The 10986-nt window shown below is 45.4% G+C and overlaps 1 protein-coding gene across 4 annotated transcripts in view; it reads right to left on the reverse strand.

Moving 5' to 3' along the window:
• The window catches only part of SLAIN1 (SLAIN motif family member 1), a 143934-nt gene extending 134915 nt beyond the window's left edge, over window positions 1-9019 (reverse strand). For 2 of the 4 annotated variants that reach the window (XM_033947554.1, XM_033947553.1), the window contains exon 1: window positions 8522-9019. In XM_033947554.1, the coding sequence (XP_033803445.1) occupies window positions 8522-8907 (386 nt within the window). In that variant the 5' untranslated portion in view covers window positions 8908-9019. Of the gene's footprint in view, window positions 1-7631; window positions 7650-8521 lie in introns of those variants that run through there. The other 2 variants (XM_033947556.1, XM_033947555.1) reach the window with 2 other exon arrangements.
• Between the last annotated feature and the right edge of the window lie 1967 nt (window positions 9020-10986).

Genomic DNA, 10986 nt, shown 5'->3' on the forward strand with positions numbered 1-10986 from the left:
AACTTAATAATAAAATATTATAACATCAAGGACATTGTTTGGACGTCTAAATCTCACCTAAAACCCGATTCTCTAAAGGACGCTTAAAAAGTTAGATGCCTAAACAGTGCTGAACTCTGCTGAGTGCGATTCTACAAAGGATGCCTAACTTAGGCACCTAAACGGCACTTAACTTTAGACGCATTTCACAGAATCAAGGCCTGTGTGTCTAAGTGCTTTGAAAATGAGCCCCATAATATTTAAGTTTCTTTATACGTTTTTCCTGTAAATATACCAATTTGATAAATGAAGCATGCTGTCTTTCTAGCGAATAATCAGCAAAACTGGCTCGTTAATATCTTCTTTTATTCCTTACATTTTAATTTTAAAAAAGTACCACCTGAGAATCTGGAAAATCCAGACCGACCAATCCCAAAGCAGTCCGAATTTATAGACTTGTACTGTATTAGAATAATATTGTCTTTGTACCAAATGCATATTACCATAAATGAATAAGGTTCTCTTTGTACGACGAGAAAAAGATATGCAATTATCACTTTATCAAAGCATGTATTGTCCTTTTCAATGGCTGGTATCTTCAGTCCTGCAGCAAAAAAAAAAAAAAAAAAAAAAGGTAATTCTGGCCACCTTTAGAGAAGTCTTCAGCTGACAGAGCTTGGGTATCCTCATTAGCTAAAGTATTTATAGTCTGAGTTACAAAGTGCTGGGTAGGGATGGAGAGTGGGGGCAGAGAAAATGTTGTGCCTATCCAAAATTGGCTGTCTGGCTACACCACTGCTTAAAAGTGTGGCTTAAAGAAAAGGGTCCGTTTTTAAAATGGTTGGAAACTGTTAGGATCACAAAAACAAAACCAAATTAAGAATAAGGGATAACCAAATTTTGCTTCTGAATTAGGGCATACATCACCCATCCAAGGGATGTGCCTGAAAAGACACAGGAGTGAAGTCAGATATCTGAACACTAAATTGTAGTCATTGAAAGTTGAACATAAATGCATTATGTTCTAACTTCCTCAGATCAGGGAAAAAGTTTAGTGCAATATGACAAAAGGAAAAAAAAAAAAAAAAAGACGACTCCATAGCCAGTCACAGAAAGTTGCTAACCTCAAATCCAGTGTATCAAACTTTTTTAGCTCTGGCACACTAAATGGAGCAAATGTTTATCACAGTACACTATATTTAAAATTATAAAACCAAATACTTATAAAACCAACAAAAAATTAAATTTGAGAGTTATTTATTTATTCTAGTATATACTTATGAAGGGAATTTTTTAAAATAAAGTAAAATTCTGGAATCTCTTTGGAGCACACCATGGTACCATGGCACACAGTTTCAGAGACACTGCTCTAATCTATAAGAAAATTAAGTTTTACCTGAAAACCAACTGACTTATTTCTGCTCTGGGACCAGTGCTGTAAATACTCAGAGGTAGACCATAAAGATGTCAAACCCACTGTGGCATGCAGCCACACACTACAATCAGCATTTCACAGGGAGATGACCATGAGAAAAATCTCTTCAACTGCAAACCATGACGGTACCAGCCAGTAATCATATTATGACAAAGACGTATTCTGCAAAAAGACAAAAAAATAAATCCACCACTCCCCCTTCATAGGGATGAAATTATCTTTATATAAGCTACTTGAGCACAAGTCCACTTCTCCTGAGAATTCCGAGCTGAAAGCTATCCCATCAATTCACATTTTCTTTGGGACTTGCTCTATTTATAGCATATCACTAATGCTGTCAAAGAGACCAGTACATCACCCTCATACAAAAGAAAAGCAATGTGTTTTGTATACCAGCACAATTTTTGTATTTTTATATACAAGCAGTCCCCAAGTTACAGGCCATAAGACCAAGGTGGGACGGATCATCCAAACTGACCAGCCCCTGTGAGAGTAGGTCCGGTGTGATCGGAAAGGGGAGCGTGTCGTCCAACAAGAGGTGAACCAGGTCTGCATTCCATGGTCACTTCAGTCAGTCTGGGGCAATAAGAACCATCCACTCCAAATGACGGCTGATTTTGTGGAGCACTCTGCCCAGTAAAGGCCATTTTGGAGGTGGGGGAAGATGTAGAGCAGCCCGCTCTGTGGCCATGACTGCAGTAACACATCGATGCCCTTTGTCCCGGATTCCCGGACCCCGTTGAAGAATCCGGGAGCTTTGGCTTTAGACCAGGTCGCCACGAGGTCCTTGACAGGCAACCCCCATTGATGAACCAGGGTCTGAAATGGTTCTGGGGACAGTTCCCATTCCCCAGGGTCCAGGTGGGATGTGTCTGAGAGAAAGGAGAGAAAGAAGAGCAGAGTGGCTGAAGAAATCCACGGTAAACTGACCAAGAAAGTCTGCCCAGACGTTGGACATCCCCTGTATATAGGCCACCAAGATGAGAGGAACGCAAGCTTCTGCCCACTGGAGCAGAAGGTGCGCCTCCTTTGCCAGGTGGGCACTTCATGTTCTGTCTTGCCAGGTGATATAAGCCACCGTGGCGACATTGTCCGAGAACACTCAAACAGGCTGCTCCTCCAGGAGAAAATGAAAGGCTAAGAGAGCTAGCCAAAAATTCCCACAGTTCTAGGTGGTTGATAGGCCAGAGAATTTCTTTCTTTTTTTTAATTCTTTATTCAGTTTTTAAACTACAAAGTGCACAATAATTAGTACATTTACACAGAATATTAAAATTAAAGCACATTAAACTTAAAAAAATTTATAAAAAGGAAAATGATTTCCCCCCCACCCTTCCATCTATTAATCAGTAAATAAATACCTTCAAGAACAATCAATACATACCCCTTAAACCAATTCCAAAACGTATCCCCCACCCTGGATGTGTATGTTAAAAGGACATCTAAAAAGATCAATCCTTACAGTATTTAGTTAACGGTTCCCAAACATCCATACATTTCTTGTAAATTTCCTGCTGAATGGCCCTAAACTGATCCATTTTAAAAATATAACAAAGAGATTCCCACCAGAATGTGTAATTTAGTCTATCCCAATTTTCTAAAATAAGCTGCATGGCAACCCCTGTCATTATAAAGAGAAGTTTGTTACTTCTCACAGATAGTTGACTTTCATAAATGTTCCAAATAAAATGGTATCCTATGATAGTGCCACTGGATTCTCCAATAAATTATTAACTTGATCCCAAATAGATCTCCAAAATTTCTGTATGAAGGGACAATAATATAACAAATGAGCCAACGTCCCAGGTTCGAGATGACAGTGCCAGCATCTATTAGATTTGGAACCATCTACTTTATGTAAACGAACTGGGGTCCAAACAGCTCTATGTAATAAGAAAAACCTAGATTGTCTCAGATGCAGACACCGTACATTTCATCCTCCAAATCCAAATTTGTGGCCATTGAGACGCAGTAATCTGTTGCTTTATTTCAATGCTCCAAATGTCACGAAGACCAGTTTTGGGTTTCTTATTTAAAAATCCAGATATTACTTTACACCACTGAATGGCCTGGTGACCCAGGAAATCCGCCTGGAAGCATAGGTACGGCAAACTATTATAGATGGTTGGGCCAGAGAATTTCTGCCGAGCTCCACTTGAACTGAGCATTGTGCTGAAGGCAATGGACTCCAACCTCCCTGACTGACATCTGTAATCCATTTGGGCACCGCAAGCAGTATCCCTTTTGCTGGACTGGCTATCCAAAGCCACTAACATGCTGGTTCGGGCGGTCAGTGCCCAAGGGAGACGACAGGCATAATCCTGAGATCTGGGAGCCCAACGAACCAAGAGCAACCGCTGCAGAGGTCACATATGCACCGTTGACCAGGAACCATGTCCAATGAGGCTGCCAGAGACCCCGGGATCAGGGTGTCGTCCCATGCCGTTGAGCTGGAGACACGTAATAAGGCTCAAACCTGATTTTGCAGCTTGACTCGATGAAGCACGGGAAGAAACACCCTTCCCACACGGGTATCAAAGCATGCTCCTAAATATTCCAAGGTTTGTGTGGGAGTGACCATATTCTTGGTTGAGAACCTAGCCCTAGTACCTGGCAAAAAACCAAATTGTAGCAGCATTCCATGCTACCATCCTAAGTCTGTCTCAACAGCAGACTATGGACTTTTCCTACAGGAATTTGTCCAAACCTTTTTTAAAACCAGTTACATTAACTGTTCTTACCACATCCTCTGGCAACATGTTCCAGAGCTTAACTATTCTCTGAGGGAAGGAAGAGATGGACATAGGGTGACGGCAGGGCCGGATTTTCCTATAGGCTAACTAGGCTTCAGCCTAGGGCCTCAAGATCCATGTCACATTTTTTTATAAAGGTTAGTACCAATAACAACATGTTTCATTTAACATATTGATATATATCACAGTAATGATGTATTTTATTATCTCTCATGTAATTTACAAACTTAAAAATGAGAGGTGAAAGGGCCTCATAAGTGGAATAGCCTAGGGCCTCTTTTCATCTAAATCCGGCCCTGGGTGGCGGGGAGGGAGAGATGGTGCACAGAGCGAGAGGGAGAAATATTGGACATGACAGAAAAAGTGAGAGAATGCTGTATGGGGGAGGAAGAGATATCTCAGACCTAGGGAACAAGAGAGGGAGAGAGAGAGATGTTGGTTTCAGCAGAGGGTTCAGAGTGGCAGAGGCAGACAGTGACTAGGAAACGGCTACCCAAGACACCCAACGACGCTTTCCGCCGCCGCGATCCAGGCTCTGGGAGCAGGCGTGTGTTAGCATATCCGGGGCTAGCTATAGCAGCAGCAATGCAGCTCGGCAGCTGTTCATTCTGCTTTTCCAGCTTGCGCACCAGTTCCTGAAGCTTCTTTCAACTCCAGCTCCGCACTCGCCGAGTTCGCCATCCGTGCTACCCAAGCACTGGGAAACAAAGAGCCGCGCTGACTGGCTACCTCTTCCTGCCTTCAACACTCCATTCCCTGGTGATATTTGATAGCGATCTAGAGGTAATATGTGTAGGACTTTCCTTTTTCTTTTTTACTCCTTTACCACCACTTGCCCCGCCTCTCTTTTCGCAGCCACAAGGAGGAGTGGATCAACAACGGACTTCAGGTTCTGAATTCCCTGGGGGAGGGGACTGCCACTGAGGGACATAAGTAGTAAATCTTGCATTAGGAAAACTGTGCCTTGAGCTTCCCTCCAGTGAAAAAGTTCCCTCTTTCTATATCACAGTCCAGTTAACCTGAAATAAGATCCAATTACAACTACCCTTACATTTCATATATGAAAAAAAAAAGTGGAGAACACTGTGGCAGACAAAGATCATGATTTTGTGACTTGTCTTCATAAGTACAGGTAGTCCCCAGGTTAAGAACAAGTTCCCTTTTTTAAACCTCTCTTAAGTTGAATTTGTATGTAACTCAATTCTGTACAGTACACAGTTTATAAAAGCATTAAAGAACGGTATTAAAAAACAGTAGTTTAAAAAGAAAAAAAATATATGTTTACACTTATTTTCACTCTTCATCTGTCCCACTGTTCCCTCTCCACCACCACATCCAACATTTCACCCTCTCATCTCTCTTTTTGCCATGCCACACATCTCCCACCACCATGTCCAATATTTCTCTCTCCCTCCCTATGTTCAACAATTCACCGCTTTCTTCATTTCCCCATGTGCACCATCTCTCTTTCCCTCTCACTCAGACACCCATGCCCAACAATTCTCCCTTTCTATTCCCCCACCTCAGCATCTCTTTTCCTCATTCCCTCCATTCTTCCATCCTATGTCCCAAGTTCATGCTCCCCTCTCTCCCTCCATTCTGTGTCCCAGGTTCATGCTCCCTCCTGCCTTCCTTTCCTCCTTTGTTTTTGCTCCCTCCCTTCTTTGTGTCCCAATGCAACCCTGCCTCTCTCTTCCTGTGCCAATGCATCCCTTCCTGTCAAAACACGACCCTCCTCCTCCCTTTGGTGTCCCAATGCGCCCCTTGTTGTCTTTCCCTCCGTTCAACATACCAAATTCATGCCTCTCATGGGTATTTACCGACTTTGGCTGGCTCTCTCCACCCAGTCACACTTTCCAAAGCTGTAGCCACTGGTTCCTGCACATGGCTTGTGGCAGACCCAGACGCCTTCCCTCACTTCCGGGTCGGCCACAAGTGAGGGAAGAGGAGGGTCACATTTGACAAGAAGGGAGGAAGAGAAGAGGAGGGTCACATTTGACAGGAAGGAAGGAAGAAGGAGCGCGTTGGCACAGGAAGGGAGAGGCAGGACCTCAGTTTGTAAGTACAAGTTTGACGCAAGTCGGGTGTACTTAAACCGGGGACTGCCTGTATCCATGATGTTATAAAACTCTACCGGCAACTAAGCCCAGCATCCATCAATGCATAACAGACTTAAAACAACACACACTCCTAGGGAAAAAGGTGCACCAAACCACTCTTCATCCCATTACCACCATGGAACCATGTAAAATGTAATGTAATGTAATGTAATGTAATTTATTTCTTATATACCGCTACATCCGTTAGGTTCTAAGCGGTTTACAGAAAATATACATTAAGATTAGAAATAAGAAAGCTACTTGAAAAATTCCCTCAGCACTAGTTAATTTCTGTAACAGACTATCTACCTCATGACATCTTTCAGTGGCATAGTAAGGGTAAGCGGCGCCTGGGGTGGTGGCACCCCTCCCCCACCCTCCTGCCGCACATGCGTGCCCCTTTTCCCTTTCCCCGTACCTTTTTAACGTCTCCAACATGAGCAGCATGCTCACGTCGGTGTCCACTCGACCTTTGATGTCATTTCCTAGGTGTGGTTCCCGGAAGTGACATCTGAGAGAGCACCAATGATGTCAAGGACAGCAACCTCGCACTGTGGAAGTAAAAACAGTGCAGGGGAAGGCAAGGGGCATGCGACAAGGAGAAGAGTGTGGGGGAGCGGAGATGAGGAGGGGTGCCGAGCCCTTACAAAGACTGCACCCGAGGTGGACTGCACCCTTCTCCTTGGCAACCCCCTTATTAAGCCACTGTTTATTAGCTCTCTTGTATATATTCCTCCCCTAAATGTTCATGCAATGTACCTCTCACATAGTGGCATAGCGAGGATAGGAGGCACCTAGGACGGTGGCGCCCCCATGAAACCTCCTCTCTGCCCCCTCCCCCTGCTCCTTCCACACCACACTCATACTCTCCCTTCCCACCCCTGTACCTTTTAAATTCTTCACTAGCGCGAGCAGCTTCTCCAGCCTGCTGCTCGCTCTGGCTATTCGTCCGACGTCACGCCCTGGCCCCGCGACCCGGAAGCGATTTCAGAGGGAGCCAGGCCAGCGCAAACAGCAGGCCAGAAGGAGTTGCTCGCGCTGGCAAAGATTCTAAATAAGTACTGGGGGCCAGGAAGCGAGGGCACAAGCATGGCAGGGGGGGCAGAGTCATGCTGGAGCTCCCATCAAGACAGCGTCCGGGGCAATCCACCCCCACCCCTTACTACGCCACTGCTCCCACAACATTGCTGAATTTTACCAAACTACTTCTTTAATTGCACGGTATGACATCAAAGAATCCCAAAGATTTTAATATATCTCTAGTCTAGTGCATATCTAAGCTTCCTTGCACTGTGCTGTAAGTCGCTTTGAACCTCTGTAGGTATAGCGTGACTCATAAATCCCAGATTAGATTAAATTGCTCACCATGTTCAGAAGAGCAGCAGCTAAACAGGGCCCAGAATTAGGTATACCATACACACTCTCCTCAGTTTAAACCTGGCCATTTATTTCAGTGCCTGCCAGCTCCATGTCTGCAGAATGAACAAGACTAGCTAGCATTTACAAATGTTCAAATTAATTAAACACCAAGGCATATACCAGTTGAAGAGATGGTGCACAGGCATAGCTCGGGGTGGCACAAGGCAAGATAGTGCTCCCTTAATTTGCAGGGATTAATGCTAATTATGTCCTCCTCCCCCACTGCTACTATGACTTCCTCATCCTCTACTACCCAGATGATGCCCTGCTAAAAGAGGGGGAAGGGGACCGATTCATCTAGGTCTGACAGGGTAAACAGAGAGGATGCCGCAAAAAAGATTTTACAACCTCCCCCACCCCAAAAAAAATAAAAATAAATAAAAGATATGTTATTTTACGATGGACTATCACTATAGTATTTTTCCTCTCCTCCCCCAACCCCATATCATTTTCTAACCCTAAATGAACATGTAAAGACTCAATCGCCAAAAACTTCAGAAAATGAAATAAAATGACAAAAAACCCACCCCCAACAATTTGGTGTGGCCCAGCCACCCCCACGCCACCAAAGTACTGGCATTAACCAAGGCAAAAGCATGACAGCCTGTATGTTATATAGATTAGCAGAATTGGATAAGATGGTATAGCTGAGTTAAGGGGTAACTGGCGTTGCACTACCATTTCTTTGTGCTTTTTCATCAATCCCCTAGCTTTCAATGAAGCAGAAATGAATTATAGGAGTAAAGCGGCCTGCGATCATGCGGGTCCCCGAAATAAATCAGCGCTCGACCTAATATCATTCATGCAAGGAGCGCACCCCCCCCCCCCCCCCGTACCAAGTTTCGTCGTCGCCACTGCAGTAGCCCTCCTCTTCCAGGTCCAGGGGCTGCAGCTCGTCCAGCAGCAGCGCGATCGGCTCCTCCGGCTGCCGGTAAAGAAGATGCTCGGGCTGATACAAGCCGCCGAGGGCTGCCGGGCACAGAAGCGCGGGTGCCGGGCTAGGGAGGCAAAAAGCGCCCGGGAAACGGCCGCCCAGGACGCAGGCCGACGCCGGCTGCGGCTGCTGAGGCGGCGATCCGGGCTGCGGGAGCAGGTGCGTTTTCGCAGAACAGGGGCTCGCGGCCGCGGCGCGGCTCCGCAGCTGCTCGTTCTGCTTTTCCAGCTTGCGCACCAGCTCCTGCAGCTTCTTCACCTCCAGCTCCGCGCTCCCCGCGTCCGCCATCCCCACTGCCCCGGGCAATGGGAACAAAGAGCCGCGCAGCCGGGCTGCTTCCCTGCCTTCAACGCTCCATTCCCTGTTTACTTTTGGTAGCGCTCAGGAGGTGATGCATCGCTTTTCTGTTCCTTTGCCCCGCCCCCTTGCCCCGCCCCCTCTTGTCGCTGCCACAAGGAGGGGGGGAGAGTTGCTGAATTGCAGACTTCAAGCACTGATCAATCCCCCGGGGGAGGGAATTGTCACGGAGAGACTGAAGTAGTAAATCTTGCATTAGGGAAACCGTGCTTGAGGGTCTCCCAAGGGAAAAAGTTCACTCATTATATATCATATCATATCACATCACAGTCCAGTTACCATTACCCATACATTTCGATTTCATGTATTCAAAGCTGGAACACACATTTTACTTGGGACTGTCGAAGATCATGATTTTATGACTTGTCTCCACTAAAACAGAATAAGTACCCAAGCATCGCTGTCACTGTAAAAAAAAAAAAAAAAAAGAGGCCCTGATGCAAATAACCGGCATTAAGTAAAAGATCCCACGTATTAACCTAATAATTGGCAATGAAAATAGGAGAGCACACCAGAAACGTGCACATCTGTTTGTTCTCTTAGGCTTCCCCACATCAGTCTGTTCTAGCAGTCTGTTTTTAGCACACACAAGAAAATTGCATGAGCCCTTATCTGTATGTACTGGACTGCCATTCTGTGTATAAATATTGGTGTTGACATTTAAAACAGTGGTTCCCAACCCTGTCCTGGAGGACCACCAGGCCAATCGGGTTTTCAGGATAGCCCTAATGAATATGCATGGAGTAGATTTGCATGCCTGTCACTTCCATTTTACGCAAATCTCTTTCATGCCTATTCATTGAGGCTAGCCTGAAAACTGGATTGGCCTGCTGGGCCTCCCGGACAGGGTTGGGAACCACTGATTTAAAACATTATCCCCCTAATCCAGGGGTAGGCAATTCCAGTCCGCAAGATCCGGAGCCAGGTTAGATTTTCAGGATATCCACAATAAATTTGCATGAGATAGATTTGCACCTCAAGGAGGCACAAGGATTGACACCAGGACTCAATTGGTGTACATATTCACGCCTAAAAGTTAGGTGTGGATTGCGGCACTAAGGGCTCCATTTACTAAGCTGTGCTAGCGATTTTTCAATGCCACGTGCACTAGATGCCAATGCCTCCATTGAGCTGGCATTAGTTTCTCCACGTAGCACAGGGGGCAGCACACGCTAATCTGCAGCATGCACTAAAAACGCTACCGCAGCTTCATAAAAGGAGCCCTAAGTGCTATTCTATAAATGGCCCCCAACCTGAAGCACCATTTATAGACTAGCATTTAGTTAGTTAGGTGCCCTCGACTCATGTTCATGTTCTAGCTAGAGAATGACACGGTGACAAATTTGTCCCTATCCCTGCAGGAACTCAATTTCCCATCCCGTCCCTGCAAGTTCTGTCCCTGTCTCTGCCCCATTCCCACAAGCTCCGTCCTCATCTGCACAAGTCTTGAGCACTTCAAAATCATAAGTGTTTGAGGCTTGTGCATGAATAGAGCTTGCATGAATAGGGCAAGGGCAGGGAAAAATCTTGCAGGGACGGGACAGGGGAATTCTCTAGTCCTAGTGATTTGATGAATTACAGAACTAGAAAGAAATCAGTTTTGTACTAGTCTGGTAAGGTCCTCCAGCATCATCTCCCTGATTGTTTTCAATGTTTCCAGCCATCTGATTGTAGGTCGCCCTTTTCACCCAGTTCTTTCGATCCTCCCAAACATGATGTCCTTCTTCAATGATCTTTCTTTTCTGACAGTATGACCAAAATAAGACAGTAATAACTTCATCAATTGGGCTTTAAGTGACATAGCCAGTTTGATCTCTTCCAGAATCAATTTGTTAGTTCTTCTGACAGTCCACGAACCGCGTAAAATCCTTCTCCAGAACCAAAGCTCAAACAAGTCAATCTTGTTTCTGGGCCTTGAGCATCTGCGCATGCTCAAGGCCTTCTGGTTCTCGCTCTCTCCGAGACTCTTGGAGATCTACGAGAATCTCGTCGCAAGCGGGAGCCAGAAGG

The sequence above is a fragment of the Geotrypetes seraphini genome, chromosome 6, assembly GCF_902459505.1.
Source record: "Geotrypetes seraphini chromosome 6, aGeoSer1.1, whole genome shotgun sequence".
Lineage (NCBI taxonomy): Eukaryota > Metazoa > Chordata > Amphibia > Gymnophiona > Dermophiidae > Geotrypetes > Geotrypetes seraphini.